The sequence below is a fragment of the Babylonia areolata genome, chromosome 24, assembly GCF_041734735.1.
Source record: "Babylonia areolata isolate BAREFJ2019XMU chromosome 24, ASM4173473v1, whole genome shotgun sequence".
Taxonomy (NCBI): Eukaryota; Metazoa; Mollusca; class Gastropoda; order Neogastropoda; family Buccinidae; genus Babylonia; species Babylonia areolata.
The window spans coordinates 42,974,611-42,997,110 of record NC_134899.1 but is presented as its reverse complement, the minus strand read 5'-3'; the positions used below and the strand labels follow the sequence as shown (position 1 = coordinate 42,997,110).

Sequence of the window (22,500 nt, the reverse complement as noted above, 5' to 3'; positions counted from 1 at the left end):
GTATTGGTAGTAGTTATAGTAGTAGTAGTAGTAGCAGCAGCAGTTGTAGCAGCAACAGCAACAGCAGTAGTAGTAGCAGTAGCAGCAGCAGTAGTAGTAGTAGTAGCAGCAGCAGTAGTGGAAGCAGCAGTAGCAGCAGCAGCAGCAGCAGCAGCAGTAGTAGTAGCAGTAGCAGCAGCAGCAGTAGTAGTAGTAGCAGCAGCAGCAACAGTAGTAGTAGTAGTAGTAAACAGCAGAAAAAAAAGACAGACGGGTGGAAATACTCATGGTGTTAAAGCAGACAAAAAGAAATGGGTAGAGACAGAAAAAGCAGAGCAATGCAGTTGAAATGTTCATCACCTAAACTCCCTCTCTCTCCCCCTCTCTGTCTCCCTCCCTACTCTCTCTCCCTCTTTCCCTCTCTCTCCTACCTCTCTCCCTCTCTCTCTCCCTCCCTTTCCCGTTCTCTCTCTCTCTCTCTCTCTCTCTCTCTCTCTAATCTAACTTACATATACACCTGTTGAATCTTTCAAATTTGACACCTCTTTATCGTAAAATGTACTGATTATGTTTCAACATCATTCATATTTTATGTCATATTATACAGAATATTATATTTGCCATGAATTCACTTCCCATGTACCAACTATCGGTGTGTGTGTGTGTGTGTGTGTGTGTGTGTGTGTGTGTGTGTGTGTGTGTGTGTGTGTGTGTGTGTGTGTTGCCATTGCTTTGTCTGTATTGTCTTTTTTTGGGTCTTTTTTCTTCGCTTTTCTTTCTTTTTTGCCCTTGAGCGCTGGATGTAAAAAAGCAGTTGTGCTTACCCCACTACCATCGTGATATAAAAAATAGTTTCGTTTCGTTTCGTTTCGTTTCGTTTCCTCTCTCTCTCTCTCTCTCTCTCTCTCTCTCTCTCTCACCGAAGCGATCAGCGAGACACCCCTTCTTTTAAAGACGCTATCTGCGATACCGAAGTTTACGACTTCCTAGGACAATTTACGGCAGTTGAAGAGAAGAAAGTCAAAGTGGACCGTCTCGCGCGGCGAGATGATGATGTCACACTGGCGAGACTTGCATGGGAAATTCAAACCCCAAGTGACTACCAAGTCGCAGTCAACCGTTGCTTGTGGGATATTTATGGTGATTGCTCAAGGAAAGACAATCAAGAAAGGGTCAGACACTCCGAAGTTAAGTGTACATTTTTCACTGCATATAACCTCCACCGTAACTGAACACCGACTGAGACTCGTGGCTTTTATTTTTTCGTCGCTTTCTCTTTCTTTTGCTTCAATTGTTCTTCTTTGTTGTTTCCACCTCTGTCCTACTATCTTTTCTTACCCTGTCACTCGGCGCGCGCGTGTGTGTGTGTGTGTGTGTGTGTGTGTGTGTGTGTGTGTGTGTGTGTGTGTCCGTGCGTATTCCTACATGCTGCTGTCATTTGAATTCTTCTTTTTCATAATCTCTCTCTCTCTCTCTCTGTGTCTCTCATTCTCTATCTATCTATCTATCTATCTATCCACCTCTCTCGATATCCGATATATTTAGTTTCGGCAGTTAGATGTATTCGTTACTGGCTCAGATTATTACAAATGGAAGATAGCTGAATACCGCCCAAAGCTTAATAATATGTTATATGCTTTGGATGCTAGAGGCAGAGTGAATTGGGTAACTAAGATTCGTCATTGTTTGTTTGAATATGGTTTTGGATTTGTTTGGTTAAGGCAGCATTCAGGCGTTTATCTCTCTGGTGTTGTGTTGTTCGCCAACAATTGATAGATTGTAGATGGCAGAAATGGTCTGATCACATACAAAACAGTGAACGGTTTATTTTTTATTAGAAGTTTTGCAGCATGTCTGATCTGAAACCTTACTTGGTGTTAAATATGGATAGACATTTAAAATATATAACGACTAGAATTAGATTAGGTATTTCGGAATTAGCGGTCCATCATTACAGATACAGAACATGTATTGATAGTAATTTAATTCGTCCATTATGTAAAGAATCACAAGGCAATGAGACACATTTTGTTCTTTGTTGTCCATTTCTTAAGAACATTCAAGAAGAATTCATTCCTCCTACATATTATAGACAAACTACATGTTTAAACTGAACTTACTAATGTCATCAACATCTCCTGAAACTGTTCGAAAATTTTCTCTATTTTTATATGAAGCTTTCAAATTCAGATAAATTGTAACTTCGTGACAGCATTTTATTGTTCTACATACGGAACCGTAGCACTGCTTTAATCATATGCTTGTTTTAATTGAATATTTGGACGTTAACAAGCATTGAAATGTTTGTCTCCATAAAAGAATATTATTCCCATACCCCTTCATAATGGGCCTAGGCCTATACATGAAGAAACCATCTGAAATCTAGAATATCTCTCTCTCCCTCTCTCTCTCACTGCTCTCTTTCTGTCTCTGACTCTCTGTTTGTCTGTCTCTCTCTGTGTCTCTGTCTCTGTCTCTCTCTCTCTCTGAACGGAGGCTTACCCGAGGGGTTACATCGAGATGAACAACAAGAACCTTGTCATCACACTTGTGCGTCGTTCAACCCGATACCCACAGCGCAGTTCTCTGTTGTTTTTTTTTGTTTGTTTTTTTTTGCATAAACGGGGGCTCAAGCTGGTACTCCTAAAAAAAAGATTTCCCTATTGGACTCAAACTATAAACAAGCGAATATTCTCCCTCTAGTCCGTAGATCAGAGTACAACAACGGAACAACAATGCACAAGATTATGACAGGAAATGCACCACCAACACTGATAAACAAATTCATCAAGGAATCCCCCAAAAGTCCATATCCCAATCCCAAGAATTGATTTGTCCAAATCCAGTTTGGTTTACTCAGGCGCCACTTTATGAAACTCACTCCCAGCAACAGTTAAACAACACCACTGCCCTACTACCTTAAAAAAAACCCACTACATTTCCCACCTTATGACAGTGTAATGTATTGTCCACATTGTGTTCATACCGATTGACCGCCCCCCCCCCCCCCTTCCCACTCCCCCATCTCATTGCACCCCTGTTTTTTATGTGTGTGAACTGAAGTTTTTTTGTTGTTTTTTTAATATTTCATTCGTTTGTAATGCATGTTACTTCTGTTTGCTTCTTCGGTTCTTTCATTTCTTTCCATTAGATGTAGTTATATTCATGCAGTAGTTGCCAGTTGCTCCATTGCCAATTCGATGTACTGATGTATGTGTACCAATAAAGGCATAGTCCTTATATATATATATATATATATATATATATATATATATATATATATATATATATATATATATATATACACACTTATATATGTGTATATATATATATATATATATATGTATGTGTGTGTGTGTGTGTGTGTGTGTGTGTGTGTGTGTGTGTGTGTGTGTGTGTGTGTGTGTGTGTGTGTGTGTGTGTTGATTAAATGATACATTGCATGTTACTTTGTCTTCCTTACTGACCTGCTGTTCTCTATCACATTCACACATTCATTAGTTGATATTGTTTTGTTTTATTCTCTCTCTCTCTCTCTCTCTCTCTCTCTCTCTCTCTCTCGTTCACCTGTGACATGTTTATTCTCATACTATTTTATATTTTGAATTATGATATGACCCACCACCCCCCTGTTATTGCTATGCGCATTTTTATTATGTTTTATATTCACATTAGTATAGTATTTTTAACATATACAATGTATCGTCATGTGTGTGTAAGTGTGTGTGTGTGTGTGTGTGTGTATGTGTGTGTGTGTGTGAGAGAGAGAGAGAGAGAGAGAGAGAGAGAGAGAAACGAAACGAAACGAAATGTTTTATTCAAATAAAGGCCATAGCCCCTTACTGAAGAGGTGTGACACATGTACATTGAAATATAGGAATCATAACAGTCATACTGAATACAACAGTAACATACTTTGTATACCATAAATTGCACACAATCAAAGTCTAACTACTACAACAGCAATATACCACACATGTCATATAGTACACTTACAAAATAAACAAACAAACAAAAAACAACAACAACAACCACAAAACAAACCACTACGATAGTATAACCTTCAACCTTTTCAAAGATTTGTAAATATAGACTGCAAGCCCACCAAGGGTAGTTTCCTTTCTGGATGATAATAACAAGTTCAATCTAAAACTACAAGGGCTGTTATAATATTTGGGTTCAATTAACTGTAGTCTAAGGTCTAATAGGGCAGGACAACAAAACAAAAAATGGATCTCATCTTCTTTTCCCTTTTGACACAAGCGACACATCTGTTCACGTTCACCATTGGACCTGTATCTTAAACGATGGCTGGCAATATCAGAAATACCAAATCTAAATTTAGTCAAAGCACATTTAACATACCTACTCATTCTAATCATAAGATATGGCTCAGTCGCACACGTAGTCTTAAAAAGTCTATATTGAGCAAATCTATCACTGGTATATATATGGTCATGCCAGTCCTGCCATCTGCAATCAATGACTCTTTGTCTGAAAGTTTTTATGAAACCAGGAATACACTGGACACCTTGGTTGTCCCATACATAAGAAAATCCATGTGAATTTAGAAACTGACGAACATTTGTAACCCATGTCTTTTTACCATGCTTATCTAAATTGTACAATGTCTTATAAGCTTTACATGGCAACCTATTTTCTTCCATACGCGTTATTTTTAACCAGTACTTAATACATGTAATGTAAGAATTTATATAAATTGGAAACCTCCCTACTTCACCATATACAAGATCATTTGGAGTTCGACTTTCAACATTGAGGAAGCGTTTCAGTGCAAACAGATGTATTTGTTCAATTTCTAAGCCCTTCTCAAACGCCCAAATTTCAGCACCATATTGTGCTATTGGTTGAACCTGGGAATCAAACAATTTATTAAACAAACTAAAAGAGCTACAATCCAGCTTATATAAAACATGAAGGATAATCATAACAGCTTTCTTTGCTCTGCTAACTATATCTTGGCATGCTGAACTAAAGCTAAGTCTGGTTGAAAAGTAAATCCCAAGGTATTTATATGCATTCACCACAGTGACACTTTCTTTGCCATAGACCCACCTCTCATTTCGTGCCAAATACCCCCCTTTACGAAAAACAATAATATTTGTTTTCGACATATTAACCTTCAGTTCTAGTCTTGTTGCCGCCATATACAAACTGTTCAGTTGTCGTTGTAAACCAACTATTGTTGCAGATAGTAAGACAATATCATCAGCAAAGAGTAAAATAAATAATTCAATCAAATCAAAGGTAACACCATGTTGTCCATTTTCAATTATCTCCAATGCAAGTTCATTGATAAACAGAGAAAACAAAACTGGACTACATACATCCCCTTGTTTGACCCCACGACTGCAATAGACAAAGTCTGACAATTTAGCCCCCGATCTTATTCTTGCTTTCACTTCATTATACATACTTTTGAGACAAAAATACAGCTTACCTTTTATATCATTTTTCAATAAAACAGGCCATAGCAATTTTCTAGAAATGGAGTCAAATGCTTTCTCAAAGTCAACAAACGCAACATATAACTTCTTATTATTTGCAAATTGTTTCTGAACTGCAGCTAATAACACAAATATATGATCAATTGTAGAATAGTCTTTTTGAAAGCCAGCTTGATATTCTCCAGTTATATCATTCATTGTTATCCATTCTTGTAATCTATTGTTAATAATAGAGCTATACAATTTACTGCATATGTTACATAAAGAAATACCTCTATAATTATTCACATCATTTACATCACCTTTTTTGAATAATGGCAATATTATAGAATCCTTCCAGTTTTCCGGATAATAACCAGTATCAAACAAATAATTAAACAGCTTAACTAAAAAGTTAACAACATTCTCTCCAGACTTCTTAAAGAATTCACCTATAAGACCGTCTGGACCAGCCGATTTACCATTTTTCAGTCTTTTTATTGCAAGCAAAACTTCTTCTCTTGATATTTCTCTATCATATACATACTGTTCATCATTATCTACAACCTCTTCCTCACTAATTACTCCATCATCCTTTTCTAATACAGATTTGAAATGTCTATACCAGTCATCAATAGAAATGTCATTTTGAGGTTGTGATTTCTTTTTTGTTACCCTATGGATTCTTTCCCAAAACATCTGCTGATCATTAACAGAGTTTAAAGATCGTTTAATAACATTTCATTATGTTCTTTCTTTTTTTCTTTTGATCAAGTTTTTATATTCACGTCTTGCAATGCACAGCGAGGCTCTATCGTTTTTATCCAATGTTCTTCTATATCTTCTTAATAATTTTCGCACCTCACATCTTGTTTTCTTGCATTCATAATCAAACCAGCCCTTTCGTTCAACAGCTACATTTGAAGGTATTCTTTTCATCATAATACTAGCTTGATCTTTGATAATGTCATTAAATCTATCCAATGCTTCGTTAACATTAACAGTGATAAGGTCTTCTGCAGCAGCAAGCTCATCCTGTACTTCATGTGAATTTATAGAGTTAAAGAAATCTTGACTCAGTTCTTCTTTCCAACAATATCTAACTATGAATTGTTCAGTATTTTTACCTAATTTACTTCTATCGAATTTCAATTTATTTTGCTTTTCAATACATAGTACAAGAGGCAAATGATCTGATTCTATTCTTTCCACAACATTCAGAGCTATTTTTTCATTCACAGACTCAAAAAGATTCAAAGATGCCAGAAAATAATCATTGACACTACACCCCTGATCAGAAATGTATGTGAAGCAACCTTCACGGTCGCCATTACATACCCCATTCAAAATATAGAGTCCTAATGCAGTGCACATGTTCAAAAGTTTTTTCCCAAAAGTGTTTAATATCTTATCTTCAGAGCGCCTTTGTACATTAGTACCAATGTCATTTTTATAATTGATATGCAATTCATTTTCGAGAACAACATTAGGAAAAATATTTGAAGTTCTTGCATTCAAATCACCACATAACAAAATATCAACATCATCAAATGATAATAGCTTATCAACAACGCACTCTTCCAGCATATCAATACCACTACTAAACTCATGCATACTGTAATAAGGTGCATTTTCAGGTGGGATATAAGTGCATACAAATAAAACATTCTTACGAAAACCAAAAATATCTTTGTCTAGCAAGAATAACAAACAATAATCACTGTCACATTCAATTGGATGCACATGAGAAAGCAAAGTATTGCGGACAAAACAAATTACTCCCCCTGAACACCTTCCCTGGCGTGTCAACCGCACTGCAGGCTTTACAAAAGATGTATGGTCTCTGAACACACAGGAGTCAAATTTCTCAACAAAGGTTTCCACCAAACAAACAAAATCAAACATGGAAACAAATCGGATGAAATCTGCATCGTCCATTTTTGAAAACAAACCACATACATTCCAATGAAGAAAAGAAAACATATTTACAAGTGAATCAAAAAATCCTTCCTGTTTGGAAAAAAAGTCTTCATCTATTCCACTTATCTCCCCGCTATCATTAACATCACCCCGTTCATTCACGCGATCGTCTCGACCTCCACTGGACTTCCTTCCAGTAAAAGAATCATCCACATCATCTCTGACTGTATCGTTAATATTTTTCTCCCCTCCCATCCCATCCCCAACCATAACACCCACGGCACTGTCACCTTCTCTCATCTCTTTTAAAGCATATAAGTCACACTGCTGTGCACATTTTACACCATCACTCGACTGTAATACATTATCCACCACAATATCGTGACATTCATTATCATGAGAAACTGGAATGAAATCGTCTCCATTACCACAAACTTTGTCATCATTCTCACATCTCGCATCATCCACACCCTTCCCACTACGTTTCAACTGACAATCATTCTCACATCTCACATCATCCACACCCTTCCCACTACGTTTCAACTGACAATCATTCTCACATCTGACATCATCCACACACTTCCCACTACGTTTCAACTGACAATCATTCTCACATCTCACATCATCCACACCCTTCCCACTACGTTTCAACTGACAATCATTCTCACATCTCACATCATCCACACCCTTCCCACTACGTTTCAACTGACAATCAGTCGCACATTTGTTATCAACTTCCTGCTGACAACACACACTACACACACGACACACACACTGCACCGGTTCAACTGACCCAGCAAGTGTCAACCCATGACAGGACACACACCCCACACATCTGACCGCACGTGAATTCGGTGCGTACATAGCATGAACACCCGGTGTCTGTTTAATCTTTATTCCTCCCGGTTTATTTTGTGTGGACAATTTCGAAATAAAGGGCCGGCCGGACCTCTATTTCAACTCAATCAGTTTGTTATCAGTGTCCAGTCCATATTTCTTATTTTCTATGATGAGATGATCATAGAAACCTTCTTGTTTTGGCTTCTGGCAGACTTCATATATGGCACTAGCTTCTTTCTAATCTCTCTCACACGAACCGAGAAATCTTCGTTTATGAAAATCTGACTGCCTTTTAATTTCTGCCTTGCTCTCAGAACTCTGTCCTTATCTTTGAAGTACGAACAGCAAACTACTATGGGAGAGTTAGGCTTTGAACTGAGACGATGGACACGCTCAAACTGAACATCTTCAGATAATTCTAGTTTATCTGTAAACATCTCCTGTACCAGCTCCTCACAGTCCTGCCAAGACTCTTTTTCATGACGTGGGATTCCATGAATAATGAGATTGTTTCTCTTTGAACGACCCTCTAAGTCATCCACCTTTCTGTCTAAAGAGTCCACTCTTTCACTAAGCACACCATTTTCACTCTTTAGCTTTTCATTTTCTCTTTTTACATCGGAAAGTTCTTGTTTTAAGTTAGAAACACCATCATTGCGATTTGAATACAGTTCTTTCACATCTCTAAACTCTTGAAACATCTGATCGAACTTTTGGTCGAACTCTTGAGTCATTTGATCAATCTGTTTGTCAAACTTACTGTTGATATTGTTGAGCAAGGCCATGACACTTTCAGTGTTGGTTCCTCGGGGCGTGCTGACGTCGTCTCGGATGTAGATGCCGGTCTGTCAGAACTCTCCCTGCGAGACGATCCTCCGCCGCTGCCCAGTCGGGTCTGCCTCAGGCTGTCAGACTTGGGGCCAGGTCCTGGGTTGAGCTCCACGTCTCCACAACGGTGTATCAAATCTCCGTAGAAGAGTAAAATGAGGAGCACTCCTACAGTGACACCGTCTGCACGCGTCTTCAGCGTTAAAATGGATACTCGCATGGCGACTTTGAATTTCTCACGCTTCAACATGAAGGTTAGAAAAACGGCCACAAAGTGACCACACACAGACCTGAACACAAGTGGCCCAGAAGGCATGATCGTTCAGAAAGGCACAGTCCAACTTTTACTGTACAGTACCACGTAGGTACGTCAAATCAGGCGTCCAAAAGGAGAGCTCAAAAGCGTGACTGCTCAGTTCCGTGTCACGATTCACGAGAGAGAGAGAGAGCGTGAGTGTGTATGTGTGTGTTCTGGGTTTTGGTTTTTTTTTGTTTTGTTTGTTTGTTGTTTTTCATATGTCGATTATTAATACCATGTTTGTGCCTGTGTGTGTGTGTGTGTGTGTGTGTGTGTGTGTGTGTGTGTGCGCGCGCGCGCGCGTGTGTGTGTGTTGATGTGTGTGTGTGTTCTTATTTGTACCATGCTTATGCCTTTATGTAGTATAGTATTCGCATTCTAAGACTTTAAGTAGCATTATGTAGTGCATGCAATGACATAATTCATGTAGTATTGTGTAGTGTAGACCATGTTTCAGGGCGGGGTCTGAATGGAAAAAAAAAAGCGAGCCAGTGCTTATCTATTATCCTCGATAATAAAGAATTTGTCTTGTCTTGTCTTGTCTTTCTCACTGCCTCTCTCTCTGACTGAGTCTCTGTCTGTTTGTCTTTCTGCCTGTCTCTGTCTCTCTCTCAAATTCAAATAAAGCAATAAGATCAAAATACCTTCCTCTGAAATTTGCGCAAGGTCCAAATAAGCAACAGCTGACAATTCTTAACGACCGTAAATATATGGCAGATAGTGCTCGATACATTTGTCAGAGTTTGAAATTTAGATCAACCAGTTAAGTAATTCGGTATTTATTATCTGTTTATTTCCGTATCTCCTGGTCTGATGGCCACATCTTCCAAGATGTGCAAATGGAAAACCAATTTGTCCATGTCCACACCCATTTTGTAACCGTCTCAGTGTGTGCGCATATGTGTGTATTGGAGACTGTGGAAGAAAATTTTACATATGTTTTTGTGCTTTTGATTTCCCATTCCCCCCCTGCCCTGATATGAGCAAGGCTTAAGTTTATAAACCATCTCTCTCTCTCTCTCTCTCTCTCTCTCTCTCTCTCTCTCTCTCTCTCTCTCTCTCTCATCTCTTCACTTCTCTTCTCTTCTTTTTTTGACAAAATAAAAATGTCCAAATAAAACTTTGCTCAGATGGTGATAATATGATTGTTTTCCCTTTTGATATCCATGCATTCTGACATACTGACTGAACCTTAAGTATATTTGTCTTGCAATAATACCCATTACGAGTGAATGCCATCACTTAACATCTTATTGCACCAATCAACACCAAAGTCACATTTTCAATTCACACGACCACGGGTATTAAAAAAACAACAACAAAAACAACAACCACCACCAACCAACAAAGAAACACGTATCGCTTTCCCTCAGTTATTTTGATAATTACTTTATTTATTTCTGTATATATATTTTTTTTTACATCTCTTCACTGAATTATTTCTACATGTCACCGTAAATAACTCCTTTTTATTCCTATTTTCTATCTTCAACATCTGTTTCCCTCTTCCCCTAATTAACATTTTCTTTCTTCCTGAACGATTTTTTTTCCAATTCCCGGCCTTCTGATTACTTTCAGCAGCTGTGTTCATTGTTCCAAATAAACTCTCCAAAAGGATTCCCTTTTTTTCTGCATTGTGGAACGAAACGAGGGCAATCAATAGTGAGGCCAAATATTACGTTCTGCTGGAATTCCATTCCGGTTCTAAAATTTCACAGCTGATCAATGGAATTCATTCGAATGTGGTGTGTTTTGCCTTACTTCCCTTTCTCATTCTACTCCTACTCTTCTTTCTCCTCCTATTTCTTTCTTTTGTTGTGTGTCAAAACGAACTGTGCAGCATTACTCTTTTTTAACAGACACAATACAAACAAAAAGGGAGATGTAGCAATTCGGCGGAAGAAAAACACCATGAGAAAGGAAATGGTGGAACAGACCTATTACAGTTGAGAACAGTATCATTTAATTTCACACACAAATACAAATCTTATTTGTGAATGCCTTCAACGCCATATAAACTTCCATCGATGTCCCAGTCCGAAACAGTTTTAAGTAACTATCATTTCTGCACATGCATTTCTAATCACGCCAGTCTTGTATCGCCTGTATTTCATTGTGTCACAAACCTTAAACCAGCTGGTGGAATGTTGCTTTTTGAGAGAATAAGGGAGAAGGAGGAAAAAAGAGAGAGACAGAGACAAAGAGAGACATTTTGACATTAATGTCATTGGCCACTAGGTCCTTAATGACGTGGGTGAATGCGTCAATATATTTCCATTGCATAACAAAACATCAGAATAAAAGAATGAGTATGGTGAGAGCAAATAATGAAACAAAACAAAAAAAAGAGTTCTTTCTTTGAAGAAAAATGGTAGCGACCAACACATAAATCTAACTCCTTTCATTCATTCATCAATGAAACATAATCATCATGTTTCTTCATTGGTTACAGAGGAAAATGCCAAATGTATCCAGCCACGTAATTTGTAGCTGTTAGTTTGTCTAATCTTCAAAGAGACAGAGAGGGGGGAGGGGGGGCACAGAGAGAGAGAGGAATGGAGGACATGAGACATTGCTAAACTTACCGGCTAATCCAGGCCGGACCTCCTTGTCATAGCCATGAAGCAGCCTGTCCAGAACCCGTGTCACTGTCATGTGATCTGCTAGAAGACTGCTGGCCTGCCTGAAACAAGGAAGGAAGAAGCGTCACAAGTATGCACTCGTTTATCTACCAACATTAAGAGCCGTGAAGTCATACCCACTGTGTCAAGAACTCGGTATTAGAATGAGGGTCTCAATCCTTAATTTCGCTGTCGTCTTCTTCTTCTTCTGCTGCTTCTTCTTCTTCTTCGTTCATGGGCTGAGACTCCGTCGTTTACTCGTAAACATAAGTGCGCTTTTACGTGTATGATCGTCTTTACCCACGCCATGTTGGCAGTCATACTCATTCTTCGGGAACGGGTGTGTGTGTGTGTGTGTGTGTGTGTGTGTGTGTGTGTGTGTGTGTGTGTGTGTGTGTGTGTGTGTGTGTGGTGGGAGCTCGGGGTGGGGGGTAACATTTCCCAATAGATATGATGTACACATTCACACATGGGTGGAGTGATGAAAAATAGTATATTACTCATAAATTAATGTATTATTTCAGTAAAGTCACACTAAAAGACTTTTGTCCCGTACATGTCTCTGAAATGCGTCAACAACACAGTTTATCGAGACAAATTTAATGCGAACATTAACACTACAGGGAATGGGATATGGCTGCCTAAAAGGGAACAATGATTTTTCTTGCAGAAAACAAGACAGTTTTTCGTGAAAGAAATTTCCAATTTCACCTCTCTGCCCCTCCTTCAAGACAAAAGAAACACAGAGGTCGACATGAAGACAATACAAAAGACAAAAGGACAGAGAGGCAGACGAAACAAATGCACATGGAATCATACTGATGATGATGATGATGATGCTGATGATGATGGTGTGTGTGTGTGTGTGTGTGTGTGTGTGTGTGTGTGTGTGTGTGTGTGTGTGTGTGTGTTAAGTAACGAATATGGCGTGTTATTTGTTAGTTTTAGAGGGTTTGTTGTTTGTTTTGTTTGAACTCATGGGCAATGACATTTAAGTGTCAAAGCGCTAAATGTCAACTCTCTCTCTCTCTCTCTCTCTCTCTCTCTCTCTCTCTCTCCTCCTCCTCCTCCTCCTCCTCCTCCGTTTCCTGTTCCTCCTCCTCTTCTTCCTCCTCTTTTCACCTCCTTCAGAAACTCGTGCTTAAGTATAAGAAGAAAAAAGCAACACAAAACATAATTTCTACCCATAACTTGTGGGCATACATTCTATCATGCAGGCGCTATAACGCGGAAAGAACATTCATTATAAAGGAAGAACGGAAGCAGAAATCCAGGAAGACACGCAAAAAAAGAAGAGAAAGACTGGGTGTTGGTGACATGCAATTTAACATCCCACACTGGCTTTGATTTATCCAATCGTGTGTCCGGTGTGTGATTCACTTGTCAGCACAACCGCGTAGTTGTCTCTGCAGGAACAAGGCAGGTGATGTAAAAGGAAAGACATGTTGCAGGAGGCGGGGGTGGTGGATGTGGGTGGGTTGCAATGCTGGATAGATTGAAATAGAGAGTGGGGGAGAGGTGAGTAAGGGGGTAGAGAGAGAGTGAGAAAAAAGAGAGAGACGGAAGAGAGAGTGAGAGGAAGAGGGAGAGAGACGGTAAGAGAGGGAAACGTTTTATTGAGGGTAAAATGGATAAGCTGAGAGCTTCTTACACTATGACCTCACAAGAGAGAGAGAGAGAGAGAGAGAGAGAGAGAGAGAGAGACAGAGACAGAGAGACAGAGATAGAGACAGCGACTGAAAGAGAGAGAGAGAGAGAGAGAGAGAGAGAGAGAGAGAGATGACACTTATGTCATTGCGAGTAAAATGAAAATGCTGAGAGCCTTCAACACACACACACACACACACACACACACACACACACACACACACACACACACACACACACACACACACACACACAGAGGACACTTGTGTTGTTGAGGGTAAAATGAAAATGCTGAGGGCCTTCAACAGAGAGAGAGAAGGAGAGAGAGAGAGAGGTGGGGGGCACTTGTGTTATTGAGAGTAAATGAAAATGCTGAGAGCCTTCAACACACACACACACACACACACACACACACACACACACACACACACACAGAAAGAGACAGACAGACAGACAGACAGAGATAGAGAGACAGAGAGACAGAGCACACTTGTGTTGTTGAGGGTAAAATGAAAATGCTGAGAGCCTTCAACAGAGAGAGAGAGGGAGAGGGGTGGGGGTGGGGGGCACTTGTGTTATTGAGAGTAAAACGAAAATGCTGAGAGCCGTCAACATACAGAGAGAGAGAGAGAGTGGGGGGGGGGAGACGTGTTATTGAAGGTAAAATGAAACACAGAGAGAGAGTGAGATAGAGAGGTGGGGGAGTGGAGAGAGAGAGAGAGAGAGAGAGAGAGAGAGAGAGAGAGAGAGAGAGAGAGAGAGACCCAGAACTCTTAATGCACATTGGCCTGGGGCCACAATGTAAAGAGTGTTAGAAAGCATGTCAAGGGTGGTCGGGTGATCAGGAGAGTGACGGGTGAAGGTGGGGGACGGGGGGGGGGGGAGTGGACGGGGACGATTGGGATGGCATTAAGAGCATAAGTTGCTTCCAGGGAGAAAGAGACAGGCAGACAGGCAGACAGACAGACGAGCAGACGGACTGACATTCAAACGGATATTTATATCGACAGAGCATTCAAGTGTGCACGCATGTCTGCATATGCATGTGTGCATGGATGGATGGGATGGGTGGATGGATGGGATGGATGGATGGGTGGGATATATAGATGGATGGGATGGGTGGATGGATGGGATGGATGGATGGATGGGTGGGATATATGGACGGATGGGATGGATGGGATGGATGGATGGGTGGGTGGGATATATGGATGGATGGGATGGATGGATGGATGGGTGGGATATATGGACGGATGGGATGGATGGATGGATGGGTGGGTGGGATATATGGATGGATGGGATGGATGGATGGATGGGTGGGATATATGGACGGATGGGATGGGTGGATGGATGGGATGGATGGATGGGTGGGTGGGATATATGGATGGATGGGATGGATGGATGGTTGGATCAATGATCTTTGCATAGCGTTGCACAGCGAAGTTGATTTTTTTTCAAAGTTTTGTATGGATATGGCTCTACTCACTCTCCCCTCTGCCTGTCTGTCTGTCTGTGTCCGTCTCTCTCTCTCTCTCTCGCAGACAGAACCTTCCTCCCCCCCAAGGAACGAATTTAAACGACGATTCACTCAATTACAGTTGTTAAAACTCTCAAAATGGCACCCTTTCTCGGTCTTTTGCTTTTTCTTTCTGAATATTTGTCCGTATGTCCGTCCATCTGTGTGTGTGTGTGTGTGTGTGTGTGTCCGTGTGTGTGTGTGTGTGTGTGTGTGTGTGTGTGTGTGTTTGTTCAAGAAGCAATAGGGAAAAAAAATGGTCACGTGTCTGGCTTCTTCTCATTTCAGTCCTGCGTGTCAGGGGATGTGTGAATCGTCTGAGTTCTTCACACTTTTTCCCCCTCTCTGATTTGTCTTTCTTTTCTTATGTTTGCATTTTGTTTCTTCTTTTTTCGACGGTGGTGTGGTTTGGTGTGTGTGTGTGTGTGTGTGTGTGTGTGTGTGTGTGTGTAGGGGAGGGAGGGGTGGTAGTGAGGTGAGTGGCGGGCATTCGTTTTGTTTGTCTTTGATACCCTTCTTCCAAGCACTTGTTCTTTTACACCCTTCACCAACCCTCTTTCTTTCTCACAAGGTTCCGCTCCTACCCTTCTCCCTCACCACCTACCTCCGCTTCTCCTGCCCCCCCCCCCCAACCCCATCCCCACCCCCACCACAACCCCCCACAAAAAAAGAAATAGAAAAAGGAAGCCCTGTATATGTGCGGAGACAAATCACGGTGCTGTGCACTCAATTTGCAACCAGTGTGGCTGCACTGCACCAGTGTGGCTGCACCAGACCCTAGCCAGGTCCTGCTCTTCTTCTCCTTGCTGCCCTCGTTCTACGACTGCTCCTCTCCAGGAGGAAGCGGTCACGGGGCATCGTCCATGACACAGAATCCTGGTGGCTCTGTTATGTGCTGGGTACGCGAGGAGGAGGCGGAGGAGCAGAAGAAGGAGGAGGAGAAGAAGAGGGAGGAAGAGGAGGGGAAGAGAAGAAGGAGGGGGAAGAAGAGGAGGGGAGGAGAAGGAGGAGGGGAAGGAGGGGGAGGAAACGATGGGGAAGTATTGGAGGGTAGGAGGAGAAGAAGGAGAAGGATGAGGAGAAGGAGGAGGAGGGGGAGGAGGAGAAGGAGGAGGAGGACGGGGGAGGAAGAGGAGAGGAAGGAGGAGAAGGTGAGGAAGAGAAGGAGGAGGAGAAGAAGGAGGAGAAGGAGAAGAAAAGAAAAACAAAGAGGAGGAGAAGGAGGAGACCAAGGAGGAGGAGGGGGAGAAGGGGAACGAGGAGGAGAAGGAGGAGGATGAGGAGGGGAGGAGGAGCAGGAAGAGGAGGAGGAGGAGGAAAAGGAGGAGGAGGAGAACAAGGAGGAAAATGAGAAGAGGAAGATGAGAAGAAGAAAAAGGAAGAGGAGGCGAAGAAGGAGGAGGAGGAGAAAGAGGAAGAGGAGAAGGAGGAGGGGGAAGAGGAGGGGACACACACGTGTTCAGCAGGAAGCCACAGGCGGCGTGAAGAAAGGAAAGAAAGGACTGAAAGGGGACGACTGGCTCCTTGCCGCGTGGCCATCACTGCCTTCACTTTGCTGGCCTCGGAAGAACGGAGCTTGAATGAGGACCTTTTTGGGTTTCAACAACATCAACAACACAAAAACTGAGTTAGTGAGTTTTAGACAAGAGATTGGTTGGCTCTGGTGGTTGATGGATCTTGCGGAGTTCATGCTGCTGACCATCTTTGTTGGATCAGATCGTCTGGGTGCTGGCGTGGCCATCACTCAAGGCCTTCACTTCTCGGGTTTTCAGGAAATTGAGCGTGAGTGAGGACCTTTTGGGTTTTCAACAACAACAGCAACAAGAAATAAATCTGAGTGAGAGAGTTCTGAACAAGGACGGATGGCTTTTGTTGTATTATGTTCTGAACTATGTCTCCCTGTGTTATTTCTACATTTATCGGTGCACAGGTGTTTTTTTGTTGTTTTTTTCCCCCTTTTTAAAAAATTTTGCATTGTAGGTGGTCTGACTCACGAACAGTTGACTGGTTTAAACAGTATTTTAATTTATTTGCTTTTTAAACAGTTGATTTAAAACTTGCACATCCACTTGTAATAGACTTGTGATATATATATATATATATATATATATATATATATATATATATATATATATATATATATATTATATATATATATATATATATATATATATATATATATATATATATAATTTTATTCTCGATGAAATGGTAAGAACACGTTACCTGACTCTACCAAATAAATAAATATGGGCTCTAAACAAATAATGTTATTTTAGATAAAATGGTTGAAAGCTCTAAAATTCAAAAAAAAAAATTAAGGATTCATATTTTAGGCACAGTCCATTTTCTCGACCTGTCCTGAGAGAGAGAGAGAGAGAGAGAGAGAGAGAGAGAGAGAGAGAGAGAGAGAGAGAGAGAGACAGAGAGAGAGAGAGAGAGAGAGAGAGAGAGATTCTCTCTGTAAGAGAAAGAGAGGGACAGATACGCAGACAGACAGACCAGAACACAGGCAGACTCAGAAACAGAGAGAAACAGAGACAGAAAGGCAAAAAGACGGACCGACCGACAGAGACAGAGAGAGCAAGCTGTTGCAGAGAACGATACTGTTGGTTTGGTTTCTTTCTGGTTGATTATTGTGTGCACGGATTCCTTTCCCACGGGCGTTCACTGGCTGAGTTCGGAGTGCATAGGAGTGCGGGGGTGTGTGTGGGGGTTGGGGGGGAGGAGACAGTAGGGGAAATGGGCGTACGTTAGAACCAGAGTGATCTGTTCTTTGTAGATATGCTCACGACACCTCGTGTCACACCGAGGGTTGGCCATCCATCCCCTCATCGCCCTTCTCTCTCTCCCTCACACACACACACACACACACACACACACACACACACACACACACACACACATACAGAGGGAGAGAAGAAAGAGACAGACAGAGACAGAGTCAGAAACAGACAGAGAGAGAGAGAGAAAGAGAGAGACACAGACATACGGACAGAGGGAGGAAAGAGGTGGCTCCCTGAATTAGCGGTGCAAGGAAGGCCCATGACTCAACTCCTTGAAATGAAGTTAGTCAGGGATCCGGTGACAACTTCCTGCTGTTTTTTTTCTGCTGTTATTTTTTCTTTTCTTTTCTTTTCTTTTTTTTTTCTTCGTTTAGGGCGAGGAGGGGGAGGAGGGAAGGGAATGGCGGTGGGGGTGGTTGTTGCTGTTGATGTGATTGCTGTTGTGACCAGTGGAAGAACACATAATTATGGTTCATTATGCTACAATTCTGAAGAGTGACCACAGTTAATATAGTCGGGGAATAAGCAGCCAGCGAAGTGATTATCAAATAAATAAATAAGTACATAAATAGGTAAATGGATAAATAAACATATAAATAAATAACCGAATACGTAAACTGAAAACTAAACAAGTACATAAATAAATGAATCAATGAATAAATAAATAGATAAATAAATAAATCATCCATATACTAATTGACAAAAGACGTAGAAATACGTGATCAATAAAGAGGCTAGGTAATAAAAACAGTCATGATAACACAGTGTTTAACTATGAAAATATAATTATATAGTTCCCATAGCCTTGTAAGACCATATAGGCAGTGCATTCACATCTACTGTTTTCAGGGCGTGTTATTGGGAGGCAGGATCCAGCCCTCTCTGTCTCCCATTCAAAACTTCCCCAACCAAAGCCAGGTACCCACTGACACCTAATACGTGGAGTGAGGAAAATCGGAATAAAGTGCCTTCCAAACGGACACAACGCCATGCCGAAACAAAGCTTCCAAATATGATCACTGCCTCAGAAGTCCAACGCCTTACCGATTCCGTAACAGCACCTCCTGTCTCGTGTCTAGGACGACCTTTATCAATACTAAGTCGTGGTTTTCATAGCGTTTTTCTCTTTGTTCATGTCAGCTTGTAAACGTTTGTGACAGACGTGCGTGTGTGTGTGTGTGTGTGTGTGTGTGTGTGTGTGTGTGTGTGTGTGTGTGTGTTAAGTTGGCTTACCGTTGCGTGTGAGACAGTCTTGTCGGGAAGAATTTATCAAACTGGAAAAGATTGGTTTCCCCTTAGGAAATTGTCCTGCTTGAAATGTCGAGCCATTCTTTTCACCCACACTATTATTTTTTTTTTTCAAACGTCAAGCAAGGGGTAAGAGATAAACGTGTGCTCAAATGAATTATGATCCAACGACTGTCCTTGGATCTAGCGAACCTACATTTTATTTCTCGATTATTAAAGATGGTGGGATTTGATCTGCATGTTATTCACGACTTGCTCTTCACAAGAACTTTTTTTAAAACACTTGTATTGATTCATCTTTTACATGGTATGTAAATATGTAAATATAGCGCTGTGTGTGTGTGTGTGTGTGTGTGTGTGTGTGTGTGTGTAGAATTCATCAGATTATCATTACATCAATCGCCAAAAAATAATAAAAATGGACATGAAATGAATTGTATGATATGGAGTCTGTGTAGAATTCATACTGGAGCCTACATGCTGCAGATATTGTTGTCCGAACACACACGCTTGATCTTTACCTCCTAGAATACAATGTGCTTGAAAAAAAAGACAAAATATAGACAAGTAAATTACTATCATCATTATGACAATCATCACCGTCGTAATCAATATCGTTTATTTTCATTCTTTTTTTTTTCTTATTTTGTTTACATTGTGATCAACTGTTTGACCAGAAAGGCGACGGAAACATTAGAAGCCAATGAAAACACACACACACACACACACACACACACACACACACACAAACAAAAACAAATGAGTCACAAGCAAGCAAACAAAATAGTAAATATAGCACTCACACACAAACACACACACACATACACACACACGCGCACGCGCGCGCGCACACACACACATGTAAAACAAAAATTAAAAAACAAACAAACAAACAACTGTGGTTTCAACAATCGTTGTTTCATCAGCGCCGTCATGCAAGAACAGTTCTCAAGAGTAATCTTCCCTGAGACACACTGGGTCTACAGGGTCCAATGAAGGACATTTTTGGTTTCGTGGTCTTGCTCTGGAACAAGAGATTTCTTCGGCTGTCAGTGGTCGTGATCCAAATCAATCAATGTTGGATTTCAGCTTTTGCTGAGAAAGACCACACTTCCTGACCTTACGATGTTCCAAAACCAAAGGTTTTATTTATTTATTTTGACTCACTTGTGTAAACAAAGTGAGTCTATGTTTTAACCCGGTGTTCGGTTGTCTGTGTGTGTGTGTGTGTGTGTGTGTGTGTGTGTGTGTGTCCGTGGTAAACTTTAACACTGACATTTTCTCTGCAAATACTTTGTCAGTTGACACCAAATTTGGCATAAAAATAGGAAAAATTCAGTTATTTCCAGTCATCTTGTTTAAAACAATATTGTACCTCTGGGATGGGCACAAAAAATTTAAAAAATGAAGCCTAATTATATGCAAACTGCATTTATTGTTATATTTATATTTTTTGTATTCTCTAAACTTGACACTTTGATCTGCTATTCTGACCCAACAACAAGAGCAGTCATTATTATCATTTTTTGTTCAAACAGGAACTTCTTTTGCTAAGCACGGAAGTTTTATTTATTTTGCAAACGTTTTGGTGCAGATAGTAAAAAAGGGAAGTTACTCTGTAATTAATGCAAGGGGACTTAATTTGCTTTAAACTGATCTTTCTCATCTTAAACATTACATTGTGAAATTATACTCAATACATAAAAAGCTTGGATTTTTTTAAAAGTGTATCACAAGTGAGTCTTGAAGGCCTTGCCTCTCTTGTTTATTTATTCATTTCTTTATTTATTTATTCATTCATTTATTTATTTAGTAATTTAATTAGTCATTTATTTAGTTGTCTATGGATTTTTCATTTTATTTTCCTTATTCGTGGCTTTTTTATAATATGAACGAAGGCGGAACAATATACATAAAAGCAAACTCAGAACTTTACCATCGCCACCCCCCTCCCCCTCGCGCGCGCACATACACATTCATACACGCACCCACATCCACACTCACCCCGATCCCACGCACACATACGCGCGCGCACACATATATATATATATACATATACACACACATCTTCCTGGATTTTCTAAACAATAAAGTCATTTGGAGAGTAATCGCTCGCAGTGGTGTATTCATTCCTATTGCATGCGCAACACGGATATCCGTCTTGAATCAACACATGGAAAGCACCAATAGTATCTCTGCAGCATCAATAGTTACATACACCATAACCATGACCATATTCTTATCTACCTCATGGTGTCATAGGTGATGTTACCCCACCCTTTCTCGCAATATTTTTTCTAACCTAATCAGTGTTTACACTCCCTCAAGAAATCTCCGCTCTTCCTCTGACTGTTACCTCTTGAAACTTCCTCGTGTCAATACACGAACTTTTGGTGAACGTTATTAAATTTTTATTCTTTGCTGCTTCTCACATCTGGAATAACATTCCTCACCATATCCGTGCATCTGGTTCTATCTCTGCTTTTCGCTCAACACTAAAAAATCATCTTTTTAAAACCTGTCTATAAGCACTCTCAGCTTCCTTGTTCTCCAACACCACCCATGTCAGCTCACTTTCGATGCATGGTAAAGGAAGAGTGTGTGTATGGGAGGGGGTCGGGGGTGAGGAGTTTTGAAAAAGAGTGGTCATGAATGATTTGCAATTTGTAATTTATTTCGTATAAGCACCCTGAACTAGTAGAGAGGAAGGGCGCTATATAAATGTACATTATTATCATTATTATTATTATTATTGTCATCATCATAACAGCGAACAAGCAAAATTATGGCAATGTGTACGCCATGATCTTTCCCGGTGCGTGTTGCGAATAATATTGAAATCAAAGTTGTACATAAATATGACAGAAACGGCTGTTTCACAAGGCTCTGGCTTCGCGTAAATTGTGATATCATTTGTTGTGATACATTTCGCTCTTATTTATTTAGAATACTTGTTCATTTCACACTTGTTTATTTCTAATCTGTTTTATATCCGTTCATAGGCAACATCTTACTGGAATTAGCTTCAGCGAAAACACCCAGTATACGAAATAAAAAAGTAAAAAAAGGAAACCTAACAAACAAACAAATAAACACAGACAATATGGAGCACACATGCACACACACACACACACACACACACACACACACACACACACACACACACACACACACACACACACACACAGGGTGTATAAATCATTTCACTGTCGTATCATGATCGTCATTATTGTCGTCCCCCTTTCTCTCTTCTTTTTTCTCTTTCATTTTTCTCTGAAATATTTGTTGCAAAATAGACAAAAATATGATAAGTTAAGAATGCCTTTATTATCTCATGAAGAGAAATTACATCTGATGCGGCAAAACAAACGTA

At 40.3% G+C, this 22,500-nt stretch overlaps 1 protein-coding gene across 1 annotated transcript in view; it reads right to left on the bottom strand.

Moving 5' to 3' along the window:
• The window catches only part of LOC143299161 (gamma-aminobutyric acid receptor subunit alpha-3-like), a 92,892-nt gene that overhangs the window by 36,471 nt on the left and 33,921 nt on the right, over positions 1-22,500 (bottom strand). Inside the window, exon 2 of the mRNA XM_076612290.1 lies at positions 11,898-11,995. Coding sequence (XP_076468405.1) covers positions 11,898-11,995 — 98 coding nt within the window. The remainder of the gene's footprint in view (positions 1-11,897; positions 11,996-22,500) is intronic.